This window comes from Vulpes lagopus, chromosome 1 (assembly GCF_018345385.1).
Source record: "Vulpes lagopus strain Blue_001 chromosome 1, ASM1834538v1, whole genome shotgun sequence".
NCBI lineage: Eukaryota > Metazoa > Chordata > Mammalia > Carnivora > Canidae > Vulpes > Vulpes lagopus.
Window position 1 is genome coordinate 7823729 of NC_054824.1, and position 19102 is coordinate 7842830.

Sequence of the window (19102 nt, forward strand, 5' to 3'; positions counted from 1 at the left end):
ATAGGAAGCTTTATTATTACTAATATTCCTTAACTTCCTAATTTCTAAAATATATAGTTTCTCACTGCTTATAATATTATGCTCCCAATTCCTGCAAAAGTATAAAAGAGGAATTTTACCGGGAGTTCCTTTATTTTAAATCAGAAAGTCAGGGCTCTTTAGTAATGAAGACATTTAAAATCCTATTATATAAATGAACTCCTTTGTGCTTCATAATACCACTGTCTAATGATCATTGAAAAAATTTTGATGGTACTGCATTAATGTGGTACTTAACAAGATGACCAGTCTATATTAGCTTTTAGTTTAATTTTCAAATTATTTTAAATGAAAAGAAATAGCTGTCAGTAAAGTAGAAGAGATTAAGTTCTTTTGTTCAGAGGAAGCTTCCTTTATAAATTATTTTTTCATTTGTTTTTATTTTCCATAATTATCCTATAAACTACTTTTTTATAAAGAAATCATTTTTTAAAGAAATTGTTCCAATGACATACTGTGTATAGAAGAAATTGCCACTGCTCTCTTATGTTCACGTGCTTTATACTGTTTTTATAGGCAGTAGAGGGACACACACACCCATTAATTCCCTATAGTGTGTCAGTTGCAGTGACATGGTTCATTAACATAGATGTGCAATTGCTATGGATGAAATTGTATTCCCATTACTCCCTGCAAAATATCAACTATGAAAACAGAAAACCTGTTTGATCTTTTAGGCTAATATTCTAATATTCTACATATTTGTAGTTGTGTTTGTTTTTATATATTATATACTGCCTCATGCATAAAAGGATTCAAAGCTACTTTGTGGTGACATTAAACCAGCCTTAAGAGGCATTTATTTTTTTTAAAAAAAAAAGAGGCATTTGTTTTATCTTTTTTTAAAAAGAGAATTTAGGGATCCCTGGGTGGCGCAGCGGTTTGGCGCCTGCCTTTGGCCCAGGGCGCGATCCTGGAGACCCGGGATCGAATCCCACATCAGGCTCCCGGTGCATGGAGCCTGCTTCTCCCTCCGCCTGTGTCTCTGCCTCTCTCTCTCTCTCTCTGTGACTATCATAAATAAATAAAAATTAAAAAAAATAAAATAAAATAAAAAGAGAATTTAGTGAATGAACTTTTTGAAAGATGATAGAGCAACATTTTCAAAAAGAAAAAGTGATACAATAAAGAGACTATTTAATTGAAAGTCTGGAAGTGCATTTTGTATTTCAGGGCCTTACTAACCTGATGTATGATCTTCAGTGTATTACTTTATTTCTATGAATGGGACTTACATTCTTGAGAAGATAAAGATGTGGAGAATGCAGAGTATAGGAATTCAGGGAGGGAGACTCTAGGAATAGGTTCATCAGCAGAGCCCCATGCATACCAGGTGCACACCAAGCCCTGCACTAGCGCAGATGGTGATGAATAGAACTGAATTCTGATTCAGCTTCTGGGGGCAGGAGTGCCTTTTTGTAATTAATCTAACCCAGAGAGGATGTCTGTTTTTAATGTGCACAGAGAAGTTTTAATGTGCTGGTTGCTCCCCTCCTGCTCACCAGGTTTAAAGTTCATCTCAGCCACAAATACTAGTCAGTTGGTAGTAACTGCCCGAATCCTTGCATAGTGTAAGAGATCTATAGGTAGTGGAAGGACGAGCGGTGTCATGTATTTGGGTGATTCTCAGAATTGAACTGTAATGGTTTAGAATACAGATGTGAAGAGCACCTGGCTCTTGATCTCGGGGTGGTAAGTTTAAGCCCCACATTGGGTGTGGGGATTACTTAAAAATAAAATCTTAAAAAGGATATAGATGTGAATATTTTATTTTTTTCAGTGTTTGCAAATGGAGGCTCAGGAATCAGACTGAATAGGATCTTCAGGTTTTCAGTACCAGTTTTATGGCCATACCAACTTCCTTAATTGCTGTAAGCCTGTGTTCCTTATTTAGGGAATGGCGATAATGATAGTGCCTGCCTCTTGATATTATGAGTTAGAGCATGTGCATCTCTCACGGTGTTTCATAGCCTAGTGTCTCCTATAGGGGACAGGAAAAAACCTCTTTCCTCTACCCATTTTAGGTTCTCTGGCTGGAACTCTATAACTTAGACTGGCCAGAAACAGAAGCTTATTAACATGTGTGATACACGTGGATACTGTAGAGTACCCAGTGATGGGAGTGACATGGGAGTAATCCAAAGGGATGGTTAGAATTTGGGTTTATACATCGTCTTAAGCTAATCAAAAGAAAAGGGCTTTGGGACTTCTGGGTGGAGGAGACAAGTTATCAGAAGGTGACTAGGAAAAGTATGCTAAACCAGGATTGTTTAGTCAAGTTGGTTATACACATTTAAGTTAGAGCTTCTCCATTGGTTAAAGAGTCCTCTTCTTCCTTTCACTGAAGGAGAAGGAGACATCTTTACAAATGGAAATTTCCTTTATAAATTTTATTTATTAAAACATAATGTGTTCCGTGTTTTTAGAGCTTTTTTCCTGCTTCTGGTTCCTAGTGGCCAATATGCCAGGAGCACCTGAGTGGTTTAGTCAGTTAAACAGCCAACTCTTTGATTTTGGCTCAAGTCATGATCTCATGGTTGTGAGATCGGCCCAGAGTCCAGCGCGGAGTCTACTTGAGACTCTCTCTCCTCCTCTCTTTGTCCCCCCTACCCCCAGGCCACATTTGCTCTCTTTCTCAAAGAAATAAATAAACCTTAAAAAAATAATAATCTACATGCCAAAGAGGTATATTTTGAGGGGGCTGTATTCAAGTCTCTTTCGTTACCTATTTGGTCTATCTCTCATCCATTGAATTCTTTGCATTGCCAGTTTTCTCCTGGATAATTGCAGTAGCTTCCTGTCCAGTCTCTCCACTTCCAGTTGAGAGAGATCATTTTAGATGGCCCTAAGTGGGTATAATATATGGCCATCAGTTGAAATTAAGGACAAGAGTAGGGTGGAGTAGGTACTAGAGAATAGGAAATATTTGGAACATCCCTTGTGGAATAATTGGTAAGGTGCCTACAAGGATTTTTTTGTGGCCCTGAGATTAGAATTGGAATTGAGTTGCTTAATTATGACCTTAGAATTTTCTATAATAGCATGCTACAAGCAGAATTGGGAGTAGAGAAAGTGAATGGAGATTATTCAGGGTTAGATTATCCAGGGTTTGTGAGTATGTGGAATGTAAAGAGAGCAAGGATTCCAGGAGAGTGAGATTGAAATGGCTGACCACAAGTTTCAGGATATGAAGCCAGGTACTTGCACCTATATCCTAGATACATAGAAAGCAAGAGGAATGAACTTGAGCTAATGTTAATCAAAAGTACCAAGTTGCAGAGGAATATCATTTATTTTAGCTTTTAAAAAACATGTAAAATGCTTCTCTTTGTTTCCAGACTTTACTTGAAGCCCCTTTATCAGTATTTTAGGCAAAATTCTTACCAGCTTGTTTCTTTGGTCCCAAAACTCAATAGATTTGAAAGAACAAATTGAAAAAGGTGACCCTGACAAGTTACAATAGAAGTGAAGGTGGAAGAGACACAGAACTACTAAATTTGACACAAAAGATTATCAAAAAGTATATGAATTTAGGTTAAACTAATGTAGGATAAACAGTCTGATGCCTAAACAACACTGAGAATAATACCCTTTTTAAGTCAGCATTTGATAGCTGATGTTCATGACTAAGACTTTGCAGCATATCAACAATCAATTTAAATTTTATTTAATGTATGTTTTTATAAAGGGAAGAGAGTATGTGATTATTTTGAGATTTTTGTGAAAATGGTTATGATACAAAAAATATATCTTTTAGAAACTAAAAGGGAGTAAGCTCATGTATTTGAAAAATTCTCTTACATGGAACACATATGCTTGTTTGAGCAAAGAATTACTATAGTTCGAAACAGAAGATGATAGTTTGAGAGATAAGTGACAGTTTATAATTGTTGCTGGAGATATATTAATATACATTTTTGTTTTTTGACAGATTGTTTAACAAACAAAAGTGAAGAATTATCAAATAGCACACTGTACTTCCTCAGTCTATTTAATCACACCTTGACCTGCTTTGAGCATAACCTCCAGGTATTTTTTATATGATACTTGAAATTAAAATGCTGCATGGTACACAGTAATAGATGAGTCAACTAATTTTTTAGCATTAATTGTTGATGTTTATCTATATACACAATGTAGAACAACAGTAAATGGACCTGGATTTCTGCTAAGTTCTTAATATTATGAGCCTTTAGGAAAATCATCAAAACTGTACTTTTCTTATTTGTAAGGTAGGAATAGTAAAATCTATCCTGCCTACCTTTAAGTATTTTGTAGTGAGGATCTAATGAGATACTGGGTATGAACACAGTAACTTAGTCATGTGATTGTTTAATTAAAACACAATGTTTTTCTATCTGACAGTAACTTACCTTGACTTTGTTTATGCAATAAGGTATTATATTATGTAATGCAGTATATGATTCTACAGGCAGCTTATTCTTTGCCTCAATATTTGCTTAAACATTTTACCTATTTTAAAAGGCACTGTTAAAAAAATAAAATAAAATAAAAGGCACTGTTTAGTAAGGTAACTTGAGTATTGAATTACAATGGTAATTCAATATAAAGGTAGCCTTTAAGAAACGCACCTTGGGGTGCCTGCCTGGATTGGTAGAGCACCTTAGGGTGCCTGCCTGGATTGGTAGAGCATGTGACTCTTGATCTTGGTGTTGTGAATTCAAGCCCTATGTTGGAGGTGGAGATTACTTAAAAAATAAAATCTAAAAAAAAAAAAGAAAGAAAGAAAGGAAACCCACCCTTGTTGGTTTTTGCTTTCTTCACTTCTGACCCTGTTGGTATTGATGGTGGTGATGAAGGGTGAGATTGGAACTCTGATAAAATCCTAGATTTGAAACTTGTTTAACAAGTAAGTAATCCCCACAAACAGATGTAAACATGTATAATATACATGTGATTTTCTCTGTAACCAATGTGATGACACAGAATTATGAATTTCCTTGCGAATAATAAGAACTGTTAGATAAGCAGTTCCCCAGATATCTTCTGCAAGGTGTTAACACATGGCCCATAAGAAAGGTTTAGTTTTCTAATAAGGTTGGGAAATGCTTTACTATAGGACTTCAGAACTTTAGTGGACTAATGTGTGTTGTAAAACTCCAAATAGTAATTATTGTATGCAGTGTATACTAAGTCTTTGTATACCAAGGCCTTTTGTTTACTCTTTTAAGTGTTGTGATAAATGTTTCATTAGGGAAATTAACATTTTCCCTGAGATATTAGTTGCAAATATTTTTCTGAGTTTGTTGTTTATTTTTATTGTGCTTTTCTTTTTGTTATGAGGAAATTTTTAATTTTTATATTATCAGATTTATCAAAAAAATTTTTGATAGCTTTCAGACTTGGTGTCATGTCAGGTTTTTCCCACTTTGTAATTATTTTTAAAAATTTCCCCTGTGATTTCTTTTAGTAATTTTATGGTTTTATTTTCTGCATTTAAACATCTTTTCTCTATCTGAAATTTATTTTGATGTAAGATATGAGGCATAGCTCCAATTCTTTTTTCCTCATGAAATGAATTGTAGAACCAAGTAAAAAAAATTCAGTCATTTTAAGATTTTATTACAAGTGCATTACATTTTAGATTCATCATTTGGAAATAGTTGACATATTTATGATACTGAACTTTCCTATCTAGGAATATGGTATATTCTCTTTTTATTGCGGTAAAATAGAATATAAAGTTTACCATGCTACCATTTTGAGTGTACAGTTCAGTGGCATTAAGTATATTTACTCTGTTGTGCAATAACCACCATCCATCTCTAGAAGTTTTTCAAACTAAAGCTCTGTATCCATTAAGCAGTGATTCCCCATGTCCTCCTTTAGCCCCTGGCAGCCACCATTATTCTCTCTCTCTCTCTTTTTTTTTTTTTTTTAGAGAATATTTTTATTTTTCTTTTCTTTTTTTTTTTTTAATTTTTATTTATTTATGATAGTCACAGAGAGATAGAGAGAGAGGCAGAGGCACAGGCAGAGGGAGAAGCAGGCTCCATGCACTGGGAGCCCGACGTGGGATTCGATCCCGGGTCTCCAGGATCGCGCCCTGGGCCAAAGGCAGGCACTAAACCGCTGTGCCACCCAGGGATCCCGATATCCAGTGCTTTAAAGGTGGGGTGTGTATATGTGTGTGTGTTTGAGAGGGGAAGGGAGCCAGCTAAAGAGATAGTGGTGTCCTCTAGCACAGTCTTACTGATTTATTTAAATTTTGCATAGGTTTTATACATTTCTGAAGTTTATTCCAACGTATTTTATCACATTTGGTGCCCCCACTACAGATTTTTACTGGTTACTTTCTTTTAAAATGTTTTATTTTGGAATAATTTTAGATTTACAGAAAAGTTGCATAGGTAATGCAGAGAATTCCTGTATAATGCTGACCCGTTTCCCCAGATGTTAACCTATATATGTTACTATGGTATATTTGTCAAAACTAAGAAAGCCACATTGGTACAGAACTATTAACTAAATGCCAACTTTATTCTGATTTTACCACTTTTTCCACTAATGTCCTTTTTCTGTCTAAGGATCCATTCCAGGATAGCAAGTAACTGGTCACTTCTTAAAGATTTCTATCATATATGTAGCTACATTCCCTTTCTTGTTCCAAATGCTATTTTTTGTGAGTTCTTTCTTCCCTTGAGTTTTCTTTAAGCTTGTTAAAGATACATTCGTTTTTATTGATCTTTCAAAACCTTGTGTTTGGTTTTACTCACTAGTTCCTGGTTTTTTAAAAATCTTAATGTGTTTGTTTATTCTTTGGCATTTATTAATTCCTCCTATGATCTTTCAGTTCATTTTGTCATTTTTCTAGTTCTTTGAATTGAATGCCTAACATTTCCAGCTTTTTTTGCTCAACAATAAAATAATTTTCAGATTGTAAAGTTTAGAATTTTGGCCTTTCCAATAATAGATTCTGATATAAAGGGAATTACATTGCATTTATTTTTAAATTTCCAATTTTAATTCTGATTTGTTCTTTGACTTAAGAGTTCTTTGGAAGATTATTTTTTAATAGCAGTGACATGATTTTTTTTGTTTGTTTATTTGCATTTGTACATCTTAAGTTTTATTGAAATTGTGACCAGTAAATGTAGCCTGCCTAGATTTTGGAATTTATTGAGATATCTTTGTGATGTGATAATCAATTATTAAAAATATATTTTTTTGAAGATTTATTTATTTTGGAGAGCACAAGTGAGAGGGGCAGAGGGAGAGTGAGAATCTCAAGCAGACTCTGTGCTGATGGCAGAGCCCAACATGGGGCCTGATCTCAGTATCCTGAAATCATGACCTGAATTGAGATCAAGAGTCGGACTCTTGCCCAGCTGAGCCACCTAGGCACCCCTGAAGGTTTCATTATGTAGGCAATCATGGTTAACTGGTGACTAACTCAGTCTTTAGCTCCTCTTCCCTCCTTAGAGGTCAGAGGTGGGGCTGAAAGTTCCAACCCCCTGATCATGCTTTGGTCTTTCTGGTGACCAGCCTTCATCCTGAAGCTATATAGGGACCCCTGGCCAGTAGTCATCTCATTAGCAGAGGCACTCTTTCACTCTGGATATTCCAAAGGTTTTGGGAGCTATGTTCCAGGATCCAGGGAGAGAGACCAAATATCTATTTCCCATTATACCACACTTAGCCTCCTGCAGACTCTGACAATTTCTCAGTCTTTCCCTATTTTCATGACTGATAATTTTGAGGAATACTGGTTAAATATTTTATAGAATGTTCCTCAATTTGGGTTTGTCTCCAGTTTCTCTTGTGGTTACACTGGGACTGTGGGTTTTGGGGAAGAACACTACAGAAGTGAAGTACCTTTCTTATCACAGCCTGTCAGAGATACAGTCTGTCAACATTATTTATTCCTGGTGACGTTATCCTGATCACCTGGACAGGGTAGCGCTTGCCCCATATCTTTAATGTAAAGTTATCTTTTGCTTCCTCTTTCCATATTCCATTCTTTGGAAGTAAATTACTAAGTAACAGGAATGGGGGCTGGGGAAATTAAGCTTTAAGTCCTGGAGGGGTGAGCATTTACTTAAATATTTAGAAATCTTTCTATAATGAAGATTTGCCACTTCTTCCACATTTATTTATTTATATCAGTATGGGCTTGTGGACATTTATTTCATACCATTGACTGTAATTAATTTTTAAAAGCTCTCTCCTATTCACTGAATGAATTCTTTTTCATTAGGGCATTTACTCTGATGTCTACTAATCTGTTTTCCCTTTGAATCATTTTATTTGCTTTTCTTTCCTTATATATTTTGTTTTCTTTTTATGTTCATTGTTAGGCTCATCTTACTTTCTTATATGCTTAGGTGGTCAATGTAATAGGGTGTTTGTACCAGGTTGGGAGGGCTGGAAGAAATCTCTCTCTGTCCGTATAGAGTTTGGTTTCTATAGCTTGGTTTTCAAAAATCCCCTCAGGCAGGCCCTATGTACTCACTTATTCATTCAACAAATATTTATTGGGCACTGATTATGTGCCAGGAGGCAGTGTTCTAGGACACTGAGAGGATAGAGCAGTAAACAAGGTGGGTAAGATTTCTGTTCTTACAAACTATGTCCTAGTAGGGGTATGATTAATAACAAAGAAAGAAGGTAATTTAAGAGTAATGAGTCCTGGAAAAGGAGTGTAGTATACTACTTTAGATTGAATGGGCAGGAAGTACCTCTCTGAATAGGAGAATTTTGAGATGATCTAAAGGTTGAGATAGAATCAGCCACAGGAAGAATATTTTCCTTAGAAGCAAGGATAAAGACCTTGGGGAAGGGAGTGAGGTTGGTATGTGCAAAAAATAGGAAGGAGGCCTATTTGGCTGGAGCACAGTGGGCATACGTGAATGAGATATGGGGAGATAGGCAGAAGCCAAATCATGTAGAGCTTTGCAGAACAAAGGAAGAAATACGGATTGAATTTTAACACAATGGGAAGCCATTTAAATCAGGAATGTGGCAGGATATGAATTGCATGTTAAAATAGCATTCTGGCTGCCCTGTGGAGAAACTCAGTTGAACCTAGGCAAGAATGGAAAGAAGGAACCTAATTAAGAGGCTGTCACAGGAGAGAGATGGTGTGGACTGGGGTACTGGCTGCAATGTTGGAGAAACGTAGATCAGTTCAGGATGTGTTTTGGAAGTCTAACAGGACTTGCTGATAGATTGGGTAATTCCTGGGAGTAGTGAAGGCTGATCAGAGAAGGAAGGAGAAGAACCAGGATTATCCTAGGCTTTAGGCTCTGAGTAGCTGAGAGGATGGTGGAGCCACAGGAAAGACTGGTTGCAAAGGATTGGGGATTAAGAATTCTGTTTTGAACAAGTTAATATGAAATAGCTATTAAGTTGAGATGTCAAATGGTGTTTTAAATGAAATTGGAGCTCAGGGGAGAAGTGTGAGCTTGAGAATCATCAGATCAGGTACAGATGATATTTAAAGCTGTGAAACCGGATATGAGTGAATGAAACTATGATTGGTAATAAAGAGGCCCTAAAGACTGAGTCCTGGGGATATCCAGTGCTTTAAATTGTTTTTTATTTTTTTTTATTTATGATAGTCACACACAGAGAGAGAGAGATAGAGGCAGAGACATAGGCAGAGGGAGAAGCAGGCTCCATGCACCGGGATCCTGACGTGGGATTCGATCCCGGGTCTCCAGGATCGCGCCCTGGGCCAAAGGCAGGCGCCAAACCGCTGCACCACCCAGGGATCCCAATATCCAGTGCTTTAAAGGTGGGGTGTGTATATGTGTGTGTGTGTTTGAGAGGGGAAGGGAGCCAGCTAAAGAGATAGTGGTGTACCCAGGACGCAGGGGTGCAAGAGCACTTGGCTCCAAGGGTCCCAAACAGACCAAGTTTGGCCACTGCTGACAAAATCCAAAGGCAGAGAAATGAGTGGCAGTGAAACAAGAAAGGAATTTACATGAGTCCAACACAGGGAAGATGGGAGACTAGCCTCTCAAAGACTGCCTCCAAAGTGCCAAACTACTAGGTTTTTATAAGGAAAATGTGGGGCAAAAGTGGGTGGGTACCTGCAGGCAGGCTTTGAAGGTCAAATGGACCATTGTCATGGAGTCCATCCCTGATGGGGTCTCATAGGCTCAGGGTGGTCCTTATTGCTTCAGGAGGTAGTTTCATTTATCATCAGGGGATACTCTGCCCTCAGGGTCTTCCACCGGAGCCAGAGCCAAGAGACAAACGGGAAAGAAGAACCCAACTAGAAAGTTTGAAGTCAAAGGGAGGCGGCCAAATGGCAGCCAGATCTTTCGATGGTAGCAATGAAATTGGTGACATTGGCTGTGGCAGTAGCTCCAAGCTTAGTGACTGAGCACGGATGTAGGTTTAAATTCCACACTAGATCTATTTTGGGTAGTAAGTGCTTGCAGATGGCTTCTTCGGAAACCTGGGCTGCCTTGGTGGCTCTGAAAAGACTGCTTTTTGTGGATGGATCTGCAGGCAAGGTAGGGCTACTATTCTGGCCTATTGCATCTCTAGAGGACAGTGGGTGGGCACAGAAGATAGACGTTCACAAGAGACTGTCGTTCTGGTTGGTTCCTCTGGGACTCGTGTTGTAGCTTGTATACAATCTTCCTGTGATGAGAGTTGCGTGTCACACCTTTATAATTTAGGTGCTATTCAGGTGCCTGGATTTATCTTTCTTTTCTTGAATCTCTTCAGTAAAGAAGTCAGGACACAAGGGCACATGCTGTGTTATCCTCTTCCCACAATCCTAATTCCTCATTCCTGTTAAACACTGCAGAGCTTTTTACCATTTGGTTATGCCACCATTTATTCAGTCAGTCCCTATATTGATGAAGATTTTTATTTGGTTTAGTATTTTAGTGTTACAAACATGTTTTTTTTTTTTTCAAATAACTTGGAATATTTGTATGACTTTACCTGTCTGGTATTTTCCTAGAAGTGATATTACTCTGTTAAAAGATATGTGCATTTTAAATTTTCATATCAATGGCTAAATTACATTCCCCCATTAAGGTTCTGTGCTCAATTTTTGATTGAACACATTTAGCTAAATGCACAATTATTCTGTGAAAAACAGGCCATGTGCTATTTCTTGTGGCAGGACTGAGGAGACTTAGTTTCTTTGTCAAACAGATGGTGAGGGTAGCATTGTGTGTGTATTTGTGGGATGGGGGTACATCGGTTTAATTCCTTTAAGTTTTCCTTTCCTCTTTCATTCTAATATTCAGTTAATATTATTGCTTTATGCTATAAGGTAAAGAATAAGGGGAATAGAAAGTAAGAATGTGAACTGACTGGTTAGCAGACTTGTCCTTAAAAAGGCAAGTGTCAGTCCGGGAAGTAGAAAAGATTGAGATTCAGTAATACAATATCTTATATCCATTACCTTCATTTTAGGTTATGTAATTCTTTGTCCCTTTTTGTTGACTAGAGAGGTCTGGATTACAAGCCTTAGGATAAGAGGATTGGGTGGGGATGTAGTTTTAGTGTCTTTTCCTTCTCCGTTAATAAAGTCTTCTTTCTGTCTCTCTCTTTTTTTTTTTTTATAAAAGTTTTATTTATTTATTTGAGCCAGCGAAAGAACACACACAGAGGGGAGCAGCAGAGAGAGGGGAAAGGCAGGCTCTCTGCTAGGCAGGGAGAGAACAGGGTTCAATCCCAGGACCCTGAGATCATGACCTGAGCAAAAAGCAAATGCTTAACCGACTGAGCCACCCAGGCGCCCCAAGTCCCTTCTGTTTCAATAAGGCAGATTTCACTGTTAAAGTCAGCCCAGGAGGGATCCCTGGGTGGCGCAGCGGTTTGGCGCCTGTCTTTGGCCCAGGGCGCGATCCTGGAGACCCGGGATCGAATCCCACATCGGGCTCCCGGTGCATGGAGCCTGCTTCTCCCTCTGCCTGTGTCTCTGCCTCTCTCTCTCTCTCTCTGTGACTATCATAAATAAAATAAAAAAATTAAAAAAAAAAAGAAAAAAAAAAAGGAAAGCCTTCCTTCAATTTAAAAAAAAAAATAAATAAATAAAGTCAGCCCAGGCAAGGGCCTATTTTATTTATTCTCTGAAAATAGGATAGACAAGAGCAGACATATGAATGACCAGATAATTTAGGAAATTTTTGGTATTTAGGCATTAGTAATTTGGCATCTGAGCTATATTGTTCTGTTATCAGTGGATAGTGCAGTAGTTTTTCTTTTTCTTTCTTACTCTTTCTTTCTCTTTCTTTCTTTCTTTCTTTCTTTCTTTCTTTCATTTCTCTATTTATTTATGATTTTATTTATGTATTCATGAGAGACAGAGAGAGGCAGAGACACAGGCAGAGGGAGAAGCAGGCTCCATGTAGGGAACCCGACGTGGAACTTGATCCCTGGTCTCCAGGATCACATCCTGGGCTGAAGGCAGCGCCAAACCGCTGAGCCACCTGGGCTGCCTCTCTTTCTTTCTTTTTAAAGATTTTATTTATTTTAGAGAGAGAGAGACAATACAAGCTGGATGGGGAGAGAGAAAGAGAATCTCAAGCAGACTGTACACTGAATGTGGATCCTGCTGTGGGGCTCGATCCCTTGACCCTTAGATCATGACCTGAGCCAAAACCAAGAGTTGGATGCTTAACTGACTGTGCCACCTGGGTGCCCCTGGTTTTCGAAATTTAAGGGCAACTAGAAAGTGCCAAAGATTTTGCTATGTGCTTTTCATACCAGGTATCTAATCCTTGAGGCCTATAATACAGGTAGTGGTAGCAATATGTTATAGATGATAAAACGGAGGCTCAGAGTGATTTACTATGCTATATAACATCACCACTCAGCACTTTAAATGTACTGTATTGTTTCCTGTCCTCTAGGAGGGCAAATAGCTTATGTTAAAAAGATATAATATTTATTGTGTGTATTACATGTGCCTTTGACATTTTAGGGGAGCATTCACAGTCTTCTGCAGTTAAAGAATTATTCAGAAGTTTGCAAAAACTGTCGTGAAGCATACAAAACTCTGAGTAATTTGTACAATGAAATGCAAAAAATGAATGAACTTGAGAATAAGGCTGAATCTGGAACACACTTATGCATTGATGTGGAAGATGCAGTAAGTAATTTACTTCTGATATGATATGTGTTTTGCAGTGTTGTTGATTGTGCCTTTAGTATCATTATCCTCTTTAGAGGTATATTGGAATCTGCATATGCTGTCTTCAACTAGAAATAACTGGTTATAGGTAGTAAAGTTTTAGAATATCCTGATCTATCAAACTAAAATGGACATAAATCAAGTACTTCATAAGTGAGTTGATAATTGTTACATTTGGTTTTTAAGTTTGATGATGTCTGTCATTTTCAGAGGCATAGGTGTTACATGTTTACATTTCAGTCTCTTGTGTACTTGTTGCTGATTAAAGAAGTCTCTGGTTTACTATCATGTGTTTCTGAAGCCATTTCTTAATTACTGTTCTTATCCCGTTGCTTTTATTCTTTATATCTATTATCATCTGAAAATTTTAATTTGTTTACTTATAGTCTGTCACCCCTCAGTAAAATATAAGCCCCACGAGGACAAGGACCTCATGTCCTTTTTTGTTTACTGTTCAGTAGTTTAGAACAGTGCCTAGCACATGGTAAGCCTTTAGTATATATGTGTTGATTGGTCAAAGAACAAGCTTTTTCCTCCATTGTATAGGCTGACTTCATATGGGGCACCACTAGATGGCGATCATGCCTTTTTATGGGACTAGGATGCCTGAGTTTTGAGGCATCAAAGAAGTGGGAATTATTAGCTCAAAATGGAAAGCTTCTGGTCAAAATTGATGAACCTAATGCTTGAGAATGATGAATGTGAATGGCAGGTGTGAACTATAGTGTATCAATAATATTCAAGATGGCGAAAAGGACTTACCATCAAACTTAAAATGGATGCACTATGGGGATTTGGGGGCTTTTACTGCTCTAATGTCTGGATTAGTATCTGGCTTCCAGTAAGCTCTCAATAAATACTAAATATATATTTTAAGAATAATTGTCTACTTCATAATTTTTAAAATAAAGAAAAAATATTGATTCTCTGACAGAAGTTGGATTACACAAATCAACCTGGCCACCTGTTTTAGAACATCTTTCTTATAATAAGCAAAACTTACAGTAAACATAGAAAGCACCACTTGCAAACTATATCTTAAAATTTAGGCAAGAACATTTTTCTACATTAAATTTGATAGTTTCCTTATGTCACTTAGCATGTTTGACAGAAACCATGAGCTCAATGAAAATGAGGTATTGCTTCCCCTAAATGTATCTGTTTTTAATGTGTACTGCTAAATAAGATATTATATAATAAAGTTTCCATGACTCATTAGATATTATGTACTTGAAAAATTGTTTGCCATATGAATCTTTCTCCTTTTTAAATTTTATTTATTTATTCATGAGAGACACACAGAGAGAGGTAGAGACACAGGCAGAGGGAGAAGCAGGCTCCATGCAAGGAGCTGGATGTGGGATTTGATGAAGGCAGATGCTCAACCACTGAGCCATCCAAGCGTCCCCATATGAATCTTTCATAATATCTTAGACAAGATACTAAATATTTCATCAATATCATCTCTTGAAGAGAAGCTGTATTTAGTTGATATTTTTTATTTCTATTCTAAAAATAGTGCAACAAACTCTGTGAGATTACATATGTAACATATGAAAAAAATTTCTTTTTGTTTTTGTGAGCCTTTCCTCCACCCAGTTTTATTGAAGCATAGTTGACAAATAAAATGATAATAAAGTGTACAATGTGATAATTCAATATACACACATTATGAAAGGGTTCTTATAGTCGAGTTAGTTAACACACCTGTCACCTCACAGAGTTACCCTTTTCAATCTTTTTTAATGAATGAAGCATGGTATAACCATATTCCTATTGATATAAGTTCTCTAAGATCTATGAAAAGTTGGCAATCCGGATGGTGTTATGAATTTAGGATATGAAATTTCCATATGGATATAAGCTTATATAATGACCTTGAACCAGCTCATTTCCCTGGCAGAAGAAATTGTCTTCAATGATCAATAGATTTTTTTTTTTAAGATTTTTTTTATTTATTCATGAGAATACACAGAGGAGAGAGAGAGAGAGGCAGAGACACGGGCAGAGGGAGAAGCAGGCTCCATGCAGGGAGCCGGATGTGGGATTCGATCCCGGGTCTCCAGGATCACGCCCTGGCCTGAAGGCGGCGCTAAACCACTGAGCCACTCAGGCTGCCCCGATCAATAAATTTTTTAAGGGATATATAGTTAGTCTAAATTCTTGATGCCTGTTATGATATAAATAAAATAATTGTATAAATTGAAGACAAAGTAAATGTGAAATAAAATAATCTTATTTGTTATTGTTCCAGATGAACATTACTCGAAAACTTTGGAGTCGAACTTTCAATTGTTCAGTCCCATGCAGTGACACAGTGCCTGTCATTGCTGTTTCTGTGTTCATTCTCTTTCTACCTGTTGTCTTCTACCTTAGTAGCTTTCTTCATTCGGAGCAAAAGAAACGTAAACTCATTCTACGTAAGTTCCTTTTTATAACTTTATTTATTTAGCTAAAACCTATATTTTAAAAACTTAAACCTGTTTTAGAAATGATGTATATTCTGAAAACTCAAACTGTATTAGGCTAAAACAGCTCTTTGCTTCAAATTTTACAGTTATGCTTACTAATGGAAGAAATGTGTAAGAAGTTTACAATTATATATAATCAAAAGTCAACATATAGTGTCTTTCAGATGTTTTTGTTGAGGAAGCTTGGAATAAGGTTGGCCACAACAGAAGAATAGCAACAAAGGTTTTTTGGACCTGAAATGGCCATAGGAGGAAGAGGGAGACAGCTCTTAGGTCCATTGAAGCCATGGAAGAGCCACCTAGAAATACATCTAAAAAGGCAGGGAGAAACTACAGTGAACACACAATTTGTTCATGAACAATTTGGAATCGAAGTTGCAAGATCATTACTTGACGTACAGCATGTGCTCAACACATATTCCCCATCAAATAGGGCAAGCAGAAAAAACACTAACTAGAAGATCTCATAAAGCTGAAGAAGAGTGGGGTCTAAGTCTCATGGTTTCTTATTATTAACAGAATGAAGATATGGGCTTATCCCTTAGTAATTTTAATTTTTAAAATAGAGAATGTCTTTTGTAGAAAAAAGTTTTTTTCCTCTTAAATATTAGTCCTGGTCTAGGAACCTATGATATAAAAATTCTTTCCCTTATAAATTTTTCTTTCTTTCTTTCTTTCTTTCTTTCTTTCTTTCTTTCTTTCTTTCTTTCAAGAAAGAGAGAACACAGGGGAGGAGGAGAGGGAGAGGAAGAGAGAATCTCAAGCAGACTCAGTGCTGAGCACGGAGCCTGAAGTGGGGCTCAATCCCACAACCCTGAGATCATGACAGGAGCTGCAGTCAAGAATCAGATGCTTAACTGACTGAGCCACCCAAGCACCCATCTTATAAATTTCTTGCTAGCCTTTCTTCATAGTTTATTTAACTTCACTTCTAATATATCTAACTAAAAAAAAGGTTACTTGCAGATCAGTTTGAACTGGATTTGTAATGTCACCTTGAAAAGCTAGCTAATAGAGGGAAGAGCCTTTAATATGAGTGTATTTAGTAAAGCTTTTCACAAATTGCTAGCATTCTGTAAAATAGGAAATAACTTGATCTTAAAAGTACTTATTTAGAATAATAACAATGTATTGCAGGGACCTTACTATTGAGAAATTTTATTTTTCAGGACTTGGTGTACTTTTAGAGTTCAGCATCTTATTTACTTTGTAATTTAACTCTGTGGACGATATTTACTGCTTCAGATCAGGGTTTTTGTTTGTTTTCTAAATCACTACCATTCATTTGTATAAGCCACCAACCTTGTTATCTTTAATTTCTTCTTTTTTTATTTCCCCATTCCCATATTCTCTTCCCCACCCTTTTCCCACTCCATCAGCAAGTACTGACAGCCCTACTTTTCCAAAAATGTATCTTAAATGATCATTTCTCTACCTCCGCTGATAATACCCTACCGCAAGCCACCCCATCTCCTGTCCGCCCTAATGCAGGAGTCCCTTAACTGGTATCCCTGCTTCCATTTTTCTGACCCACTACAATCCATTCTCTGTATAGTAGCTAGAGTAACTTTTTAAACACAAATCTTACTATGCTTTTCTCCCACTTGAAACCCTTCATGTGTTCCTGTTGCATCTAGAATAAAATTGAAACTTATTTCTAAGCTATATGTGACCTGGCCCCCCATCTATCTTTCTAAACTCACTGTACCCACTCCTCTCTTTGCTCATGTTGCTGTATGGAAGCAGCCTGGCCTTCTTTCTGCTCCTCTCAAACACCCCCAGACTCATTTATACTGCCCACTCCCCAAAGCTCTTGTACTGGCCCCTCCCCGCCTTCCTTGACTAGCTTCTTGTCATCCAGATTGTAGGCCAAAGATTACTTACTCAAAGATACCTTTTATGACCCCCATCCTAAGAATTCATCTTTCTTTTAATTCTCCTATATCCATTATCTTTCCTTAATGATATTTCTTCACTTTTTAAATTGACTTTTTCATTTATTTTCTACCTTATTTATTCCTCCTGATGCAACTGTAGAGTTGAGAAATCAGAACAAGATAAACATTTTGTTTATCTTGGTCATTACTCTATCATCAACATGTAGAAAGTACTGGGCCTATCATAGGTGCTCAAAAATACTCCCTGAGTGGGACGCCTGGGTGGCTCAATAGTTGAGTGTCTGCCTTTGGCTCAGGTCATGATGCTGGTGTCCTGGGATCGAGTCCTGCATTAGACTCCTGCAGGGAATCTGCTCCTCCCTCAGCCTCTGCCTCTGCCTCTGTGTCTCTCATGAATAAATAAACAAAATCTTAAAAATATATATATTCATTGAGTAAAAGAACATTATATTTAATGGTAGCATTTCCTAGAGTATGTTTCTTAAAATACTGGTCCTGTGAAATTCCTTTGTATGATCTTCATAATGTACCTGAATATAAATTAAAGGCTCTAAGTTGACATTCCCAAAACTTCACAAAAATCCCCATTTGTTTCCATCCTTGAGCACATATCAGAATTGTCTGCCGAGCTTTAATGCAAAACAAAGAAGCAGATGCCTGGGTGCATTGCAGACCTTCTAAACCACAACCTCTGCTCTCATGTTGAAAACCTCTAAAGTAAGGGGATTCCTGGTTATCCAATATAAGATACCTTTACTATGACACACTTGTTTTTCATTTCTGGAATATGAGAAATATTCATGTTTAACTATAAGCACCAACATTACCAAGTGAAATAGCATGATTTTCTTTATTAACTCTATAACTCAGTCCCATTAGCATCAAAATCAAAATTGATTGTACATATTTTATTAACAGCCATATATATTTGTCTATGTGTCTGTGTATGTGTGTGTAATACAACTCACTTTTCTTTGTTAGCCATTAAATTTTTTCGACTTTTTTTTTAGTTTTTTTTTTTTATATTACAGAATTATCTTAAGAGAAATCTAGATTTGGATTTCTAACTTAGACTTTTATTTATTTTTTTTAAAGATTTTATTTATTTATTCATAGAGACAGAGAGAGAGAGAGAGAGAGAGAGAGAGAGAGAATGGCAGAGACACAGGCAGAGGAAGAAGCAGGCATCATGCAGAGAGCCTGACGTGGGACTCGATCCAGGGTCTCCAGGGTCATGCCCCGGGCTGCAGGTGGCGCTAAACTGCTGTGTCACCGGGGCTGCCCTCTAACTTAGACTTTTAAATACATAATTTTATTATTGTACTTTATGGCACTTCTATTTTCTAAGTAGAGTACTCTTACCTACATTACATATTTGAGATTATGATGTTCAAGATGAAATAAATTATATCTGTTTTATTTGGTACCGCTTCTGACAAAATCATGTGCAGCTTCAAGCAAAGTTATATTTTTTGAGGTTGATAGAAAAAAAATAGGCTTAGGTTTTAATTCTTAGAAGATTGAATCTATTGAATCTATTCAAACATGGAATTAATAGATGAATACTA

At 37.0% G+C, this 19102-nt stretch overlaps 1 protein-coding gene across 1 annotated transcript in view; it reads left to right on the top strand.

Annotated features, from left to right (window-relative positions):
* The window catches only part of OSTM1 (osteoclastogenesis associated transmembrane protein 1), a 35906-nt gene that overhangs the window by 14618 nt on the left and 2186 nt on the right, over positions 1 to 19102 (top strand). Inside the window, exons 3-5 of the mRNA XM_041765699.1 lie at positions 3971 to 4068; positions 12956 to 13123; positions 15420 to 15585. Coding sequence (XP_041621633.1) covers positions 3971 to 4068; positions 12956 to 13123; positions 15420 to 15585 — 432 coding nt within the window. The remainder of the gene's footprint in view (positions 1 to 3970; positions 4069 to 12955; positions 13124 to 15419; positions 15586 to 19102) is intronic.